The following is a 19012-nucleotide window of genomic DNA, read 5'->3' on the forward strand; positions in this document are numbered from 1 at the left end:
TTGGTTTTTGTTTTTTTTTTTTTTTTTTTTTTTTTTTTTTTTTTTAGATTCATAGTACGTATCTAGAGAGCAACTGGCCTATAAGGGTGAGTTATTTAAAGAATATGTTCTTGCCTCTTTAAAGGTATGGGGTGTTGATAACTGTCCCTTAGGGCTGGATGAGCTCAGGAAGATGGAATCATTGTTTTAAATTACAGAAAGAAGAATATATGTTGGGCAGTAAAGTAGAAAACATGAAGATACCTTACAAGTTTTGACTCTGACATTATATTGCCTTGTAGTGATGTGCACTAGGGATTGGATGTATCATTTAAATAAGTTCCCTCCTGAGGTTCTGGGTTTTTTCTCTTTGAACAGTTTTCAGCTATTGACAAGCTTGGACAGAATGTAGCTGTTGTTGGCAAGTTTGGTTTTGCACATTATTCTTTACTTACCAAAAAATGGAAGCTGTTTGGAAACATTACCCAGGTGAGAGGTTATAGTACTTTGTTCAGGTATACTGGGGAGGTTGTATTTCTTGGAATGTGACTCCTGGAGAAAATAAAAAAATAATCTTTTTGAAATAACCTGTAGACACACTTGGGATTATGGATGCTGGTTTTGCATGTGTTTTTCATCAAGTGGCTGAAACACTTATCTTGGGGCTTTGGCACAATAATTCATGTCTGATTATTAAAAGGTTTCCAAATCTGAGTGTGTATAGTCAGACACTCCCATATGTCTTATCTGACAGTTTTTGTGAGACATAGGTTTGGATGCCAAGCTTGTAAATTCTGGCCAGAAGCAGAAAGCTAATTTGAGAGAGTTCAGGGATGCCAATAGCATAAGGAACTGTGGAGCTGTGTTTTGTAAGATGATGTTTGTCTTTCACATGTTATTCTTTAGTACTTTGGGTTTTTTATACAACAAAAACTTCATATACATAGGTTGTCTTGCCACTATCAGTAAAGCTGATAGAGATCATGTATGGCTTTCAGAAATTTCCCACAGAATGTACACATGTGTGTATGTGTGTATAAGTATATAAAAATACATACATATATGTCATTTGCTTGCTTTTTTCAGGAGCAAAATATGACGGTAACAGGTGGCTTAGCATGGTGGAATGACTTCATTGTTCTTGCATGTTATAATTTAAATGATCATCAGGAAGAGGTGACGTATTTTTCTTCAGAGTAAATTAATCATGTTTAGAATATCTGATCTGTTCTACAGTAGTATTATAAATATGAAAAGTTAGATACATAGGTGACTTTTGGTCATGTTCAAAAATTCTTTATTAATATGTAAGTAATTCTTTGCAGAAAAGTTTATTATTGCTATTAAAAACCATTTTCTGCTGACTACCAAAAATGTGCTCATTGTTCTGAAAAATTTGTGATGTTTTTGCATGTTAGCATGAAGTCTGTTTTGGGGTATCTAGTTAGAGTATTTTGGGACACTTTTGTTAAGGTGTTAAATTAGATGGGCGGAAGACCTTGCTTTTTAAAACAAATGAATAAAACTCCTTCCTTTTGTTAGTACTTCAGATTTGGCTGTACTGATCTTTAGCCACTTTGGATGCAATAATATAGTGCAATGCATAAAACATTTGATGAAACAAAAACCCAGTTAGGTGTCTTGCTAGAAATCCTTGACAGCCATTCCACAAAAAAGAAAATAATTGAATGTGGAATTATTATTAATTTGTTGGTAAACAGAACCTGTATTCAAACCTTTTCCTTGTAGCTGAGAATCTACCTGCGAACATCTAATCTTGACAATGCATTTGCACACATCACCAAAGTGCAAGCAGACACGTTACTACTGAGTGTCTTCCGGGACATTGTAATACTCTTCAGAGCAGATTGTTCCATTTGCCTATATAGTATTGAGAGAAGGCCTGAGGGGTGAGTATCAGTATTTAAATGCTTTTGCCGTAATGTACTTGTAAATCTGTTCTCAGTCTGAGTAAATTCTTATCATAATATAAAGTTGTTTGATAACTTCTGGAGTCAGATTTTTAAAATACAGAGGGGTAAGTGTTATCTGTATGCACAAGAGATAGTTCACAAGTGTCACTTGCATGCGTACAGATATGCATATTAGGTGTGGAGGTAGTGACTGAGATACGCATGTTTCCAGCTGTCTGTACAAACATGTTCTAGCTGATAGGGACTTGAAAATGGAATGTAAATAGAAGAAAAAGGTACTAAAAGGCACCCACATATTTGAATATTTTTAATAAAAAATGTTTCTAACATTAAAAGTAGAAATTGGTGAGGGTGGTGGTGGAGTAGCAAAGATGAAGAGAGACAGTTTTGGTTTGCGGTTGTCAGGAGCTATTTTGGTGCAAAAGAAGTAGCAAAGTAAGAGCCACATACTTTCAGATAGTTAAGATTAGTGAACCTAAGGAGGAGATAAAGATTCGCAGATAGTTCTTTGAAGTGCCTAAGCAGGCAGTTTTTCTTACACTAATTATGGCATCTTGGTTTCAGCAAGAAACGACCTTGTTTTTTTAGCAGAAAGCAAGCTGCTGATCCACTTTGGAGGAAAATATTTTCAATGCTTTTCAAAGAAAACTCCCAACAAAATCCAAACCCTGGAATTGTCTTATTGAAGGGTGAATAGAGTCTTATTCTGAAGCATCTGATGTTGTCTTCTATCCACTTATAGCTGTATTCCCCAAAACTATCAAGATAAAGTAGCCCAGCTTAGGTTTATTTGGTAACTTTATGTAGAGTAGATATGTGGACCTGTGGGATTCCTGGTTAAAGAAAAGTAATTTTAGTCTATAGAGTAAACTGTTTGCTGAGATTAAGTGGCTTATTTTCATTAGGTTTACTTCAAGGTATTAATTTTATGTTAAATACTATTTTAAACAATATTTTGCAAATATTTTAAAATTGTTAAACATAGTCATCTTTCCTTTCAGTCTTAACCCTACTGCCAGTATCCAAGTTCTTCAAGAAGTGTCCATGTCTCGGTACATTCCTCATCCTTTTCTTGTAGTGTCTGTTACGTTGACATCAGTGAGGACAGAGACTGGCATCACCTTGAAGATGCCTCAGCAGGTAACAGGTCTATAGTGCTCAAATTTAAAAGAATTGGTGCCTACATTTGTTAGCTTAGTCCCCAAAGGTTAGGTGCTGATAAATGAACCATAAATCAGTGGTTCTTTTTTGTGGTAAAATGCGGAACATGTTTTTTCTGATTCTTCTTATATAGACATTTTATGTGTGAACTGGGGGCGGGGTGGGTGGCGGTAGGAATAAAATCCAAATTCTTACTTCTATTTCATATCTTCTTTTGTCATCTTGTAAAATTCAGGGGCAAACGTTGGAGGACAAAGTAAACTTAACTATGTCAAGGGTATGTTTCTCTATTGTGCATTAAAAGTTGAACACCAGAGCAATCCATGGCATTAAGAAGTGCCTTTCTTGCAGCAACAGGTCCATTACTCAAAGAATAAACAGAAAAAAGGAAAAGATGGCATATGACCCTGTAAGGTTACTTCTAGTCAATTTCCTACTTGCTAAAATAAAGTAAGATGATCTCTCCCACTGATTATGTCAGGAGATAGGCCAACAGCCAAACAATGACCAAGGTGTGAAGGTGAAGCCTATCTTAACTCCAGGAAATGATTCAGGCCACTGAAAGCACAGTGCAAAGAGAACTTGCATTTTTGTTGCCTGTTGTGTAAACAAATTAAGCTTAACTATTTGAGTAGCTGCAGTATGAAGCATATTTTCTCATCAGAGCAGCTGCCTTAAGATAGTTCAGATGTTGCGCTGCCTGGGAGGCAGGCCTGTAGACATGTGAAGGTGCATATTTTTCTCCACATACCAAAGCCACTGGCAGATAGGACAGCAATGGCACAGATGTAAAATCTGAAGGTTTGCGCTTGCTTCCTTCTGTTCATTCTAATTTAGTGTCCCACAATGCTGAACATGTGTCCTGAGAATTTGCTACTTATCTTAGACAAGGGCATAAAAGCCAACATGCTTGTGGTTTTCTAGTCCATCTTGTTGTGAGACAGCGTCCTTATTCCTGAACTACCTGACATATGGTGTTTCCTAATTTTGAGAAAAAGCTACTGAAGCTTTTTAGAGCACTAGTAATATTTTAAACTTAGCTTCAGATTGGACAAATATTACTTCTTTTCTTTCTAAGAGCCCATATCTTCAAACTTTGTCAATCCTCCTGACCAAAAGAAAAGTATTAATGTTAGCACTGAACATGACACTGCACTGTAGACAAAGCAATGTGTCTGACTTAGCAGAGTGTGTCAGCCTTCTCAGTGTTGTTGCCTATTGGTGACCTTAACACCTGATGCTGCAAATTTACCACACAGGCCTCCTACCCATTTATTTTAAAACTAAACTTCATGCACAGCATGGTATTAGCCTCCAGTGACTTGGTTCAAAATTAACATGAAACAGTTCTGAAATAAATCTTTAGACATAATACTTTGCTTTCCTGATAGAGAAGAATCTTTCTAGTTAGGTATAAGTGCAGCTTCTAAAAGTTCAAGATGCTGTACAAGTGTGGCTAAATTCTTTATGGCTCAACTCTTTTTGGCTTCTGTACCAGTGTTAGTCTTTGCAGTCAGATACTGGCAATTATGTAGTGGTGATACTGTTAAGAACACAGAGCTTTATTTTTCTTAAAATGCTGGTGGCTTGCCCATGCCAAGAGGCATAGTTGGAAAAAGCCTGTATGAAATAAACGCATGGAATAAGTCTAGTGAACAAGAAACCTTCCAGTATTTACTCCCTTGCACAAGAACTATATGAATGAACCTATATGTAGGTACCTAGTTCTGCTGGATTTTTCTGAGTCCTTCTGCATTGCATTTGGTTGTTAGTCATCTCTGTATGGCAGTGCAGTTAATTTGCTCTTTTTATTCTGGATTTGTACGGTGGTTATGGGTCAAGTGATGCATTCAAAAAGTTCAAATAATTTGCATAATACTATTTTATCCTTAGGCTTGTGAAGCTGAAAGTATTATGCTAAACTTAGCAGGACAACTCATCATGTTGCAAAGGGATCGATCTGGACCCCAGATCCGAGATAAGGATAATAATCCTAATCAAAGGAAGCATGTGAGTAAATGTATGTGGAGTACTGTATATGGCTTCAAAGATGTCAGTGACTGAAGAAGTTCTGGAAGGGAGTGGTCCAGGCATGAAGAAAAGAGGTCTGTAATGCAAGGCAGTGTCTACACTTACAGGCTGAATTGTTAGCTGGAAGTAAATCACTGCTCCCGTGATTTATTTTTTTCCTAAGAATCTGTGAAATGTTACTACTTAATTATGTGAATGTCTAACCGAAGTATTTACTACTTGTGTTTACTACTTGTATTGCAGTGAAAGATACCAGTTTTAAGCATAAAGGTCCTTTGCAAAATTTGGTATGCAATAATGACACAAAATCTCCAGTCTATCTAAAACTGTTCTGTATGTTTATGGAACATTATCATTTTTTGCAGAGTATGTTTACAAAGTTCCTAAAAACAACAATCATAGAAATCAGTGACTGAACTTTTAAATTTTTCTGCACTGATGAAAAACTATTCTACATGAAAGAAGCACTTTGGGAGAGTGAAATCTGAAAAGTTTAGATGAAGAGTTCTTTGCAGCTCAATCAAACACTAGCAAATTTGGTGTTTGTAGTAATTTTGTCAGTTCTAGGTTGGACTCTTGGGCTCTCTGAAGAAGCAGAGAGCAGATTTTTATTTTCTTCCCTTATTTTCACCCTTCTGGCCTCCTGACTAAGGAGGTTAAAAAAATTGAAAGAAGTGTCTTTTGAGTTAATGTAAGCAATAAGTGATGCTTTCCCAGGTGGTAGGGTGCAGTTAAGGGATAAGCAGATTTGCTGCTTCTTTGTTAGAGGAATAACATGTTTGAAGAGAATAGTTCTTAGCTGAAAAGAGTTCTTGTGAAGTGGGTAAAAAAAACAAAACAAAAACAAACAAAACCAAACGAATAATGAATTCTGATTTTTTTTTTTCCTTGTTTTTCAAATAGCTGCCTTTTTGTGCTCCAGTTGTCCTAGCCCAGTCTGTTGAAAATGTATGGACTACTTGCAGGATCAACAAACAGAAACGCCACTTACTGGAGGCTCTGTGGCTCAGCTGTGGTGGGGCAGGTATGAAAGTCTGGCTTCCCCTGTTTCCCAGAGATCATCGAAAACCACACTCCTTTCTGTCAAGACGGATCATGCTGCCTTTCCACATCAACATATACCCATTGGCTGTTTTGTTTGAAGATGCCTTGGTTCTTGGTGCTGTTAATGACACTGTGCTCTACGACTGTTTATATCCTCAAACCAGTGCTAGAGAACACTTAGAGGTTCTCTTTCCTTTCTCCATTGTTGAGAGAACCTCTCAGATCTACCTCCATCACATTTTACGCCAGCTCTTGGTTAGGAACCTCGGTGAACAAGCCTTGCTTTTGGCCCACTCCTGTGCCACATTACCATACTTTCCTCACGTACTAGAACTGATGCTTCATGAAGTGCTGGAAGAAGAAGCTACCTCGCGGGAACCCATTCCCGACCCTCTGCTTCCCACTGTGGCGAAGTTTATTACAGAGTTCCCCCTCTTCCTGCAGACAGTTGTTCATTGTGCTAGGAAGACAGAATATGCCCTGTGGAATTACCTTTTTGCTGCTGTTGGAAACCCGAAGGACTTATTTGAAGAGTGCTTAATGGCCCAGGACTTGGACACAGCTGCCTCTTATCTTATTATCCTACAGGTAATGGTACCTCATATATTGCAAGAGAGGTGATATTTACTAATGTTGTAGTATTTTAGAAAATATTGTCATATCAAAGTTAATGCAAGTTAAACAAATTTTTAATAGTTTTCTGTTATGTCCGGTTATGAAGGGGCAGAATATTATACAATGTAAGTAGTTAGTTTACTGTTATAAAAAGGAAAATAATAGCATGAAATTTGCTTCTTCGAATCTCTGGTATACTTGAATGTGACATGTCGTGGCTTGACTTAATAGGACTTCTGTTGCTTGATGGCAAAAGCAAATGACTTAATTATGCTTTGTTACTTGCAGAATATGGAAGTTCCAGCAGTTAGCAGACAACATGCTACTCTCCTATTTAATACTGCCTTAGAGCAGGGAAAGTGGGATCTTTGTCGTCATATGATCAGATTTCTTAAAGCCATTGGCTCTGGAGAAACAGAGACACCTCCAGCTACACCAACAACTCAGGTTTGTGATTAAAATAGTAAATACTGTGCATCAAACCTCGTATGATTAATCTTGCTATTATATAGCTTGTTTGCTCCTTTGACTGTATGTTTGGGTTTTCTTGGTTTTAGGAACCTAGTTCAAGTAGTGGCTTTGAGTTCTTCAGACATCGCAGCATTAGTTTATCCCAATCAGCAGAGAATCTCCATAGCAAATTTAACTTGACAAAAACACTGAGTATGCCCTCTGGCCCATCTGGAAAAAGGTAATTGGTAGTAATATCCTCTCCTTCCCTACTTTGTTAGGTACCATACTAACTCTCTTACCAATTTAAGTTACAGAGGTACATTATATGAGAGTTACATTTGTCATAGTTTCCCTCCACATCCTTCTGCGTTTGTCTTTTCCTGACTCTCATAATGTCTGCGCCTTTTTCTTGCGTTCTTGGGAGAATATGTTCTCACACATGTAAATATATATGTTTGTGTGTATATAGACACAGGCACACTTACATGGATCCACTGGATGCATATGTAGTAATTTAAATAGCTAGTGAGACTGCATGCCTTATATTTGAAGGATCTGTTTTGATGAAAGATACATCTTGAACAGCTCACAGTATACATTAGTATACACAGTATACTATTAGCATCATAGTATACATTGCACTGTGATACTGTGCACATCTTGATCTAGCAGTGTGTTGCCAAGCCATAAATAGAGCCTTTTATACCTTGGGGTGAATCCTTCTTAAACTGCTGTATACAGAATTCATATTGATCAGTATTAATGTTCAGAAGCAGCACTGAGCTGGGATTCGTTATTATCTTGGTTTTGGCTTTTTTTCCCCACATAAGACCTTCAGAACAACCTTAGTACAAATTCAAATGCTTTTATTTAGTAATTTTCCATAGAGAGTACTATCTTAAGAATTTTGATAAGAAGGGTCCTAGACTAAGACTTGACTTGTTCTCTAAACTTGTTTCTCAGAAGTCACTTTGCAATGGCATCTGCCTTTTATCTCTCCTTCTTTACCTTTTTCCTGCATTGCTAATAGTTTAATACTGTATGGACACTGCTGCTGTTGTAACTTCCTTCCCTTATTTCACTTACCTGTCGAGTGGGATCTTTTAGAGAACATAAATAGCAACAAATGGTGGAAGCTGCTTCTGTTGGTACATAGAAAGCTCCCACTAACTACTCTGGTCACTCCATGTACTGTGGTTGTGGCCAACAACCTTTACAACTCTGTTTTATCAGTCTTAATGTCACTGCTCTCTGGTCTGTCTATAGGTGGAGTAAAGACAGCGACTGTGCCGAGAACATGTACATTGACATGATGCTCTGGCGGCATGCTCGGCGTCTGCTAGAAGAAATCAAGCTGAAAGACCTTGGCTGCTTTGCTGCACAGTTAGGCTTTGAGCTGATTGGTTGGCTGTGCAAGGAGCGAGCCAGAGCTGCCCGCGTGGAGGATTTTGTGTTTGCTTTGAAAAAGCTACACAAGGATTTCCTCTGGCCATTTCCAGTCATACCGGCTTCGTCCATTAATTCACCTTTCAAGAATGGAAAGTACAAGACAGGTGCTGTAACATCTGAGTTGATTTGGTTTCCCTCCTGCAGTCCTATACCCATCAGTCTGAATCTGTCCTTCCTCAGTTCAGCCAAGCAAAGAACAGGCTGAGGCTTGCCACCTGCACAGCTTTCTCACACAGGGTGTGTTTTTTGAAGGGAATCTGTTTAGCACAGATGGCATCTCTTGTGTAGTCTGATTACAGTACTGTTTCTGTTGAAGTTTCTTGCTTTCTCAGGTGCAAACACTGAACTGGGTATCATTTGTGCAGATGTTGAGTTGAACATGGAATTGCTCTTTCATGTAAATTCTACAGAAAACTACTAGAATCAACATTCTCATATAGCCTTTAGATGAGGTTTTGATTAACTTTTTATATTTAAAAAAGTAATGTTTCTAATATTTGAAATTTGCTTTATGTTAAAGGGTAAGAATTTTGAGGACTTGCAGTAAACCTCCTTTGTGTTATTAATCTCTCAGTTCACTAGTTTATCCTCTCAGGGCAAAGTTGATACTAGCTGCCAAGTCTTCCTCTTTTTGGTAGTAGCAGCACTATAATTTAGTTCTATTGATGCTAACACTTTGTCAGCTGATATTTCTTTTATGCCAGTGCTGACATAAAAAGCTGATCAGAAATTCTTGAAGTACCTAAACTTGCTGCATTCCCTTGCTTTTGGTGATCCCTCAGCAAACTAATTGAATATTGACTTAAATACAAGTTTTAGCTTCCTGAAATGCCTGGAGAGAACTTTCCCAATTTCCTTTTTGATGTTTATAAGACTTTTCTTTGGTGGGTTCTTTTTTTTTAGCCGTAGGGGAGCAGTTGCTAAAATCTCAGTCTGCAGACACCTTTGTAAACATGGAAATGGACACAGGGGTTTCAAACACACCTCGGAGTCGCAGCTGGCTTGGCGCTATCAGCTCCTCTCAGAGAGAGATTGACACTGTTTCATCCCATGGACCACACATGCAAGATGCATTCCTTTCTCCTTTGCTAAGTAAAGGTTAGTCTCTGTTCCTTCTGTCTGCTCATTGGAAGAATGCACCTGGACCTATGCACTTCTGTTTTGATACTTGCATGCCACTGCTGTATTGTTGCTTCTCAACTGCTGATAACCATAATTCAGAAAAAAAAAAAGAGGGTTTGTTGAAAAGTGAACAAAAATTTTTACAACAGAAAGATAATGCCCATGTCATACATCTTTAAGTACTTGAAGTAGAATATGAAAATGATATTTGCTGAAGTTCCTGCCTGTGGTAGTAACTCGAAATTTAGTATTTTTACAGTCTGGCTGGGAAGAGTGTTATAAGTTTTATATTTTTGCCTCTAGCATGGGTCGGCCTCTTGCACAGTTTGGTACAGTTCTAATGCATGAACTTTGTGCTTTTGGATTTCTTTAGAAAGATATACATTCTTTATTGAGGAAATTATAGTCCCATATAGTTTTCTTTTTTCCTATGGCTTTGTTTAAATCACTTTTTTAAAAGGTCAAATGTATGATCAGCTTATGAAAATACAACAGGGAATTTTATTCTTTGTTAAACTTTGCTGATCACAGTCAAAGACAGGAAATGTTTGTCTGACCATTCATCTCTTTTTTTTTTTTGGCTCCCTCTTGTCCTCAAGCATACAGCAATGTTTTCAACAGTGTCTACATCATGTGATTCCCACTTTATTAGGGAAAAGACCTAAGTATCTAAGTGTGAACTACAATCTCCCCAAGATGATAGGGCCTCCTGTAAGAGTCAGAGCACTTGGAGCTGTAATTTAACAAGTTGACAGGCTTTAAAAAATGAAGAAAGAGTGAGGTTCTCTTCCTCTGCTTGGGCACTTCCTCATTCTATTTTCACTTCTGTTTCTTCTGCTTATTACTTCTGGAGACTGCAAGAATGCATTAGGTCTAAGTAAGTTTGTTACAGAACTCTCCAAAAAAGCATAATTTAAATTTTCCCCATTTATTCCTCTTTTCATTGCATTATCTTGTACTGCTGTCTGCCACTACCGCTGTTTCTATAAACAAGTATCATTTTTTTTGCTGAGCTGGATGAAGACCTTTGAGTTCAATGGACTTTAGTATGCATTTTGAAGCAGTTTATTTCTAAAGTGAAACTAAATTAATAGTCTTTAAAACGTTGCGAGCTGAATTCTAATAGTAGTAATTTCACAAATAACTAAGCCAGCAGCGGTATACACGGGCAAGAACCTAATAAAACAACTTTCTGACTTTCTAAACATTTTCCACAGAAAAGATACATCTACTTTAATACGGAAACTGTTCTGGACGTTGGGTGCCTTCATGACTCACCACTATAATGGTTTTAGCTTTGCTGATACTGTTCCTGTGAAAATTCTGTGGCTACATCTACTCCTCATGTGTTTATTAGAAATGCTTATTTCCTTTTGTAATTAGTGCAGGTGAATATTTACATTACCAAGCATTCAGAATCTTCAGGGTTTTGTATAAAGAACTTGCTATTACTTCTTCCTTTTTACAGTTAAGTAATGAGTTATCTTTAGACAGACCACAACCCTTCCTACAGACTTAATTCTAGGACTATAGTATGTAAGAGGCTGTCACTGTGCTCTTGCAATGATTGCCAACACATCTTTAGGATCCCTTACTGACATTATTCTGCAGAATTATTTTTATTTGATAGAAAAACTACTGCATTCCTCCAACAATAGTTCCACCATATAGTGTAACAAGAAGAATGCTGAAGTGGGATGGACAGTATGCCTGAAGTAACAACTTAGCACTGTGATACACAGCAAAGCATTACTGCATAATTTGTCAATTGCTGTAGGAAGTAGTTCAGAAACTCTGCATCTCGCTAAAGCAAGCAGTTTCTTTTCCCCTCATGTTTCTGAGTGTTTTTGATAGGTGACGAATGCAGCATTGGTTCAGCAACGGACCTGACTGAAACAAGTTCTATGGTGGATGGTGACTGGACCATGGTGGATGAAAACTTCTCTAGTCTAAGTCTAACTCAGTCAGAGCTTGAACATCTCTCTTTAGAACTGGCTAGTAAAGGGCCACACAAGTCACAGGTCCAGCTGCGGTAAGTAACGTAATCTTTGGTATGTAGCATTAGGGGAAAGAAACACTGTCTACAGAATCACACTGGGATTTTTGTCTTTAGCATGGAAAAAGAAGTAGACTGTTTTTCTATATAGGTACTTGCTACATATCTTCATGGAAGCAGGATGTCTGGATTGGTGTATTGTCATAGGCCTTATCCTCAGAGAATCTTCAGTAATCAACCAGGTTTTCAGTATAATGCAATCCTCTGATATTGATGGAGAAATCTGTCAGAACATCAAGACTGGCCTATATGCTGTTGACAAATGGGCTTCTACAGATTGGTAAGTGTTATTTTCCACCTTCATTTTCATTCCAGTTGTAGATAATTAGTTATCTAAAAAACCCCTTTGAGTTCTCTCAACCCTAGCTGAAACAATTATTTAAAAGCACTTTTGAAGAAAATTTCAGGACAGTCACTTAATACAGTTGTGATCAAACTGGAAAAAAACCCAACAAACCAAACCCAAAACAACCAACCCCCCCAACTTCTGTTGTTTTGCTTATGGTTGCCTTTTCCTGTCTATTAAAAAAAAAAAAAGTTTTTGTACAGGAAGGATTATAGAAGATACTCATTTATATTAAACATCTCCCAAGAAAAGCTGCTTTTCAGGCATATGACAGAAGTACTATTTTTGAACTCACTCACGGTGTTCTGTACTGTTATTTTCCTAGCCCTGGGTACAAGCCATTTCTAAATATCATCAAACCACAGATCCAGAAACTAAGTGAAATAGCAGAAGAGCAAGTACAGCCTGAAGCTTTTCAGCCAGTGAATCCTTCTAAGGTTACTGAACAAGTGAACCCCAGAGCTGAGGAAAGCAGGACTTCATCTAGCCATGGTGCTAATCCTCAGAGTGATGCTGGCAGCAGCAATGCAAGCAGGCATGAAGAGGACAAGTCTAAGATAGAGGATGAGGATTCATTCCAAGAAGGCAGTTATGACTGTATTGTGTCTTAAACGGAAGATGAACAACTTCCCAAGCATCAGGTGTGAAAGGAAGCAAACCAGCTTCTAGACATGCTTCCATGTTTTGGATTTGAACTTTTTTTTTTTTTTTTTTTAATATTTCAATCTTTGAAATCTTTAGTGGGGATAACTAAGCAGCAGTTTCATCTAATAATATCAAAAGGAGGCAAAGTGGGGTTTTTTTGATGCAATCTTCAGACTACAGCTTTAGGTTTTGATACTTAATAGTGTTGAGAGACAGTGAATACATATGGAGACAGGTTCAGCTAAAGTTCATCAGTACCTTTACATCACCAACATGTTCTGAAGGAACTACTTATCTCTTAATTGAGTTTAAAAGGCAAAGAGGGGATTAAATTTAAAAACTGTTATACTTTGCAGCTTGCCTGCCTAAGAAATATCTGATCAATGCAGTTCAGATTGGTTTGATATCGATATTTTGTATTAAAGGACTGTAAAATATATTGTATGTTTTTGTGAATACTCTTGTACAAATACTCAAGGCTGTACCTTATTTGAAGGTACCTATATGTATTGCGCATGTTCCTAGATGACTAGTAACGTTAAAGCAGAGTTGCACTTCTTTCTGGATGAGGCATACTTTACTGACCTAACATTGACACAAGGTGGCTTACCTGTTTTTTACTGCCACTTACAGATCTTGTAGTTGGGCTTAAGGGATTGCTGAAGGTTATTTATTTCATTGTAAATTCTTTTCTGAAAAACGGATTTTTTAAATGTAAATAATCATCATATACTCTTGCTATGGAAAATTAGTTTAACGGCTCATACTTAAACATTTTTCAAACATTTTATAATATGCATACTTGTAATTAAGACATATTTAACTTTCATACAATGTTATGGAAAGCTGGCTGCAGAAGTTTGTTGCTTTGAGGTACTTATTTTTTCTAGCTGCTGTCCCTATGTAATAACTACCTGTAACAGTATTAATTAGGTATTAGCTTGTTTGTACTGTGCAATCTGAACAAAAATGCAACATTACTCATTTTATACAAAATAAACTAGTTTATTTTTTATAACATCACTTGATTACTGACATGGACCAAACTAGTCATCATAGGGTAGTTACAGCATCTGTTGCTTTTCTAGTATAGTTACTAAATGCACATCCATTTAAACTCTGAAAATTAAGAATATTCACAATTAAGTTGAAATAAATTGTGGTTTTATCATCTTTATTTCCTTTGTAGATAAGATCAAGTGCTTTAAAATGTACAAATGTTAAACTGTTGCTTTAGAATGGCTTTACTAAGCCAATACAACCAGTACAAGTGCAATAATTGCAAGTATTACTTGGAAAGCTGGAGATTTCAGTGAATGCAGCTTGAATTTCCATTTAAGAGTTGAAACTAATAGTGAAGTTCTAAGAAAAAAATCTGGTTCAAGAGTCCCAGCATTAGGCTTAGTCTGCATTGTAGCTACTGGTTACATATAATGTCTATCATACCTACAAGCCTGTTGTGATCTGACATCAAAATCTATTATTGTTATATGGGGATACTTAAAGCTTTTTTATGATAAAAAAACCTGCTTAATCTATGGTAAAAGAAATAAAAACTGTGCTTCAAGTTAATATTTTTCTGTGGTTCTGTGGTAATGATGTAAACCAAGCTCATCCTGATCAGCTTTCTGCTGTTCAGGTTTTGGATCTGTACAAGTAAAAACAGACATTAACTGATATACTAACATTCTTAATATTAGTATCTTACTACTGTGCTACTGTTGTTTAGCAGTTAAATCTTTTTAGTTGTGAAATTTTAGAAGTTTGTACTTCTTTAGTAGTAATTCTCTCTATGCAAATCTTATGTGCTAATTTTGTATTTCAATTTCACTGCTGTTATACCTGTAATTAAAAGACAAATGTATTCAACTTTACTTGAAGTTACTCCTGTGGAAAATAACTATTTCTGACTCCAAGCCATTGACAGTAACTTCGCAGAATTCAAGTAGGTTATCTCAGAGAAACAACGCTCTTGAAAATACCCGATGAAGATTGTTTTAGTTTGCCACATCATATCTGTATGGCTTGTTTTACAGGATGAATGTATCAAGCTTCTAAGTTAAAAGTTACCTTATTAGTGCACCTTTGAATTTACATTCACCTACTGTTCTGAAAAGAGGTGTATTGGGTTTAGGGGGCAAGGGTGTGGTAGCAAGGGGGGACTGCAGGGTTGGCTGTAGTAAGTAAAGCCCAGGAGCTGCCCCTGTGTCAGGTGCAGCCAGTTCCAACAAACCCACCATGGGATATAGCTGAACCCCTCAGCCAAGCTGGGGCCTCCTCTCTGTAATATATTTAACAAGGGGGGAAATAATGCTGTGCAGCAGCTGTGAGAGAGATGAGTGAGGAAGAAAAACATGTGAGGAACAGTTCTGCAGACAGGGAGGCCCATAAAGGAAGAGCAGGAGAAGGTGCTCCAGGCACTGGAGCAGAGATCAGCTGCAGCCTGTGGAGCTGTGTAAGTAAAAACATACATTAACCAATACACTAACATTCTTAATATTAGTATCTTACTACTGTGCTACTGTTGTTTAGCAGTTAAGATCTTTTTAAGACCATGGTGAAGCAGGCTGTCCCCCTGCAACCCATTGTGGAGCACATCAGAGCAGATACCCACACTGTTGCCTCTGGAGGACCCCACACCAATGCAGGTGGATGAGCCCTGAAGGAAGCTGCAGCCCACAAAGAGCCCATGCAGGAGCAGGTTTTCTGGCAGGAGTGGCAGCCCATGGGGGACTGGTGCTAGAACAGTCTGTTCCTGAAGGAGTATCCCATTGGGAGGAATATCCGCATTGGAGCAGTTCATGAAAGACTGTCCCACGGGAGGGACCCTACACTGGAGCTGGAGAACAGCAAGAAGAGGAAGGAGCAGCAGCGAGGAGTTGTTACAGACTGACCATGACCCAACCCTTGACTAACCATCCCCGATCCCTCTGCATCACTGTGGAAGAGGAGGTAGAAGAGTGAAGTTGAGTTTGGGAAGAAGGGGGAGGTTGGGCAAAGGCGGGTTTTTTGTTGTTGTTGTTGTTGCTGCTATCCTACTTTATTTTTAATTGGCAGTCAATTTTCCCCAAGGACAGTTTGGTTTGCCTGTTATGGTAACCAATGAGTAATCTCCCTGTTTCAACCCATAAGCTTTTTCATCTCGTTTTCTCCTCCTGGCCTGCTGAGGAGAAGGCATGAGAGAGCAGTTTGGTGGGCACCTGGCAGCCAGTCAAGATTAACGCACCACAAAAGCTTTATTCATCTACAAATATGCACTATTACCTCAACATACACATAGGAAAAATGGGCCATTTAACCAGCTGGGAGTCAACATTGTCTATGGAATTCCAACTCACTGCCTCTCATCATACTTCGTTTATCCAGCTCACATAAAACTGGCTGCCCTGGTTCTTACCAGCCTGGCCTACTTAAGCATTTGCCATCAAATGCTGTAGAAAGATGTCCAACTTCCTCCTTCACCAGCATTTGCATATGAAGTTTTCTTGATCTGGTTCTCATCCTGTACAAAACCAATTGTCTCTGAAAAACAGCAACAATGCTGGATTCCTTGCTACCCATTTAAAAAATCCTCTCATGCAGGGTATACTTGCAAAACTGCTTGAGTCAAGTCACATTTCTGAGGGTAATTTTCACCATCACTTATGTCAACCAAAGTAAGCTAATTTTTCACTAATGTGTTCACCAACTTAAAACAGTTTTAAAGCTGAAGTGTCTGTAAGCTACAGGTTGAGATTCACTCCTAAGTAAACAAATACATGAATGCATAATCTAGCCAGAACCTGTACAAAAGAGGTCCCTTCTCATAAACCAAGGGGAGCTGTCTACAGCTATAATTATATATAAAAGATGATGGGTAACTTGTTGAGGGTGGTAGGCTGGCTTCACTGAAGGAAGGAGAGGCCCCAAGAAAAAAAGGCCACAGATGCAATTTACTGTCTCATCATAGTTTCCTATCCTAGAGCTGAAGACTGTTGAAATATTCTAGTGGGCAGTGAGATGAATGCCAGCTTGTGGTGAACGGCAAAAGTAGTCCCAAGTGCTTAAACACAGAAAAGGAAAGAGCTTTCTCATACCACTCTGAAAGAAAGATACAACTTGCTGAGTTTTCTATTTATCATGTACCACCAAAGATAAGTAAACTCAAGGAGTTTCCTGCCAGACAGCACTGAAGAGAGACTTTACAAAAGCACACAACTGGAGGCTGAAGCTAGCTAAACAGTTCAGACATAAGGCACCTAACCACTCTTTCATAACTTTTTTCAAATTATTGTTTCCTATCAAAAAAAAAAACCCACCAGATCACCACACACAGAAAAAGCAACAACCCCGAATAAACCATGCATGGGCAGCTTTCTAAGACAGTTACTTAAATTCTCCTGTACCTATTGGCTTTGAAGCTTCTGTTTGTTCCAGAGTCTCGGACCCAACTGCAGAATTACTCCTTTCTAGATGAACTACTGCTAACTTTCAAGACTGATTCTTACAGCCTTCTGAAACTGAAATCTTTTAAAAAACTGTTCTGTTCATGGCCAGTGGTGCTTGACACCCTGCTTGAAATACAGGTAGCAGTGACTAGGTGTCCCTAAATTGGCTTATACTTCCTGCTCAAGTCTCAGCTTTATCCTTGGCATGTTCTCAAGCTGCATCTGCAGCTTTGTCAGAACCATAAAGTGTCATAGCCCAACAGAACCTCTTCTGCAGTGAACAGGGAAGCCTAATTTCTAGGACTAATTTATCCTCTGAGACTGGAACGGATTTCCATTAAGACTTGAGAATCCATGTTCTAGCTTCAAAACAGAAGTCACACTTGCGCAACTTCACATCATTGAAGCACAGTTTTGTCACAGCACTTGGGGTTACTGATCTTGCATGGCTTTTTAACCATCCTTCACTGAGACCACACATCAAGTTCTAAAATGGGTCATCCTGCAGGCTCCTTCCTGATTATTATCAGGAACCAGATTAGGTTTAGCCCTCGAGGAAAAAAGTAGTGAACAGCATTACCATGCAGGCAAACTTCAGCAGCTATGTCCCATATGCTACAATTAGCTCTGTATAGACTTGTTAGATCTTGTCTATTTGATTAGTGTTTTTCCAACAGGCTTGCAACGCAACCTAAAATGAACAGACATTAAAGACGGGTCTTGCTAACAGAGAATAGCTCCACTCAGCTCAACAGTCTGCTTCTACTTGACAGGCAATCTGAAGGTACAGTGACGCTCTAATGCTGCATTAGGTTGTATAACCACAACGGGTACAGGCCTGCTTTGCAACCACATGCTTAAATTGATAAAGTGCTTATTTCTGAAGCTCTTTCATCTACAGATATGAAACAAAGTACTATGTATGTTAATAGAGAACATAATAGATTCTCAAAGCCATCAAAAGTCAGGGAAGAACTCTAGCATTAAGGAAGAGTAAAGCAATTTAGAAAAGCCTGTGCATGCAAATTGTTTCAGATGAACATAGGGTAATTCCAATCAGCTGGCTGCTGACTGCCCCCCACTAAGAATAGTTTTTCTACTCCCATGCCCTTCTATCCTTAAAATTACCAGCTGCTTGCTTATCATATATTTCAGAGTAAGACACACAATTTTTATGAGAATTAATAAACCACAGTAAAAGACTAATCTGCTTGTACTGAATAGGGAAGTAGACAGACACTGAAACAGCAAAATTTTCCATCCTGTTTTTCTACCTGTGATCAACAATAAATTTGCTCTCAGCTGTCAGTTTTGCAAAGAGTACTTAGGTTTGCTACCAGTGACTTCCAGACCACATCTTGTTTCAGGAAGAACCTTCCTCTCCAGGCAACCAGCCAGGGCCCTCATTTTAACAATTTTTACAGTCTTCGGCCATGCATTATCTTCCACGTAGCTCTAATGCTAGCTGTCTAACTCCAGCATCACTTAAAAGTATATCTACCCCAAGCTTAAATAAAACAAAGTGCAATGAATAAAAACAACTCAAATATGCCTTTAATCATGCTGAAAATCAAGTTTCACTGATTTTTGCTTTTATTTACAAAGACAGAAATTTATAACAAACCAGGCATCCCTCATAATTAAATTATTTAATAAAGGCTAAATCCTGAGTTAGCAAAAGTTATTGCTTCACTGAAGTTTCAGACATTTCTAACAGGCATTTTTATATTTTTGGCTCCCACTACAAATT

General features: G+C 38.1%; 1 protein-coding gene across 4 annotated transcripts in view; it reads left to right on the top strand.

The window, feature by feature from the left end:
* The window catches only part of RIC1 (RAB6A GEF complex partner 1), a 57347-nt gene extending 42638 nt beyond the window's left edge, over nt 1–14709 (top strand). For all 4 annotated transcript variants that reach the window (XM_010586043.1, XM_010586044.1, XM_010586045.1 and 1 more), the window contains 14 exons: nt 48–86; nt 358–468; nt 1066–1155; nt 1729–1889; nt 2915–3053; nt 4968–5084; nt 6009–6737; nt 7053–7211; nt 7322–7455; nt 8484–8770; nt 9570–9764; nt 11643–11820; nt 11936–12124; nt 12516–14709. In XM_010586043.1, the coding sequence (XP_010584345.1) occupies nt 48–86; nt 358–468; nt 1066–1155; nt 1729–1889; nt 2915–3053; nt 4968–5084; nt 6009–6737; nt 7053–7211; nt 7322–7455; nt 8484–8770; nt 9570–9764; nt 11643–11820; nt 11936–12124; nt 12516–12801 (2814 nt within the window). In that variant the 3' untranslated portion in view covers nt 12802–14709. The remainder of the gene's footprint in view (nt 1–47; nt 87–357; nt 469–1065; nt 1156–1728; nt 1890–2914; nt 3054–4967; nt 5085–6008; nt 6738–7052; nt 7212–7321; nt 7456–8483; nt 8771–9569; nt 9765–11642; nt 11821–11935; nt 12125–12515) is intronic.
* Nucleotides 14710–19012: the final 4303 nt, after the last annotated feature.

Source organism: Haliaeetus leucocephalus, unplaced genomic scaffold, assembly GCF_000737465.1.
Source record: "Haliaeetus leucocephalus isolate CR32 unplaced genomic scaffold, Haliaeetus_leucocephalus-4.0 Scaffold139, whole genome shotgun sequence".
Classification (NCBI taxonomy): Eukaryota; Metazoa; Chordata; class Aves; order Accipitriformes; family Accipitridae; genus Haliaeetus; species Haliaeetus leucocephalus.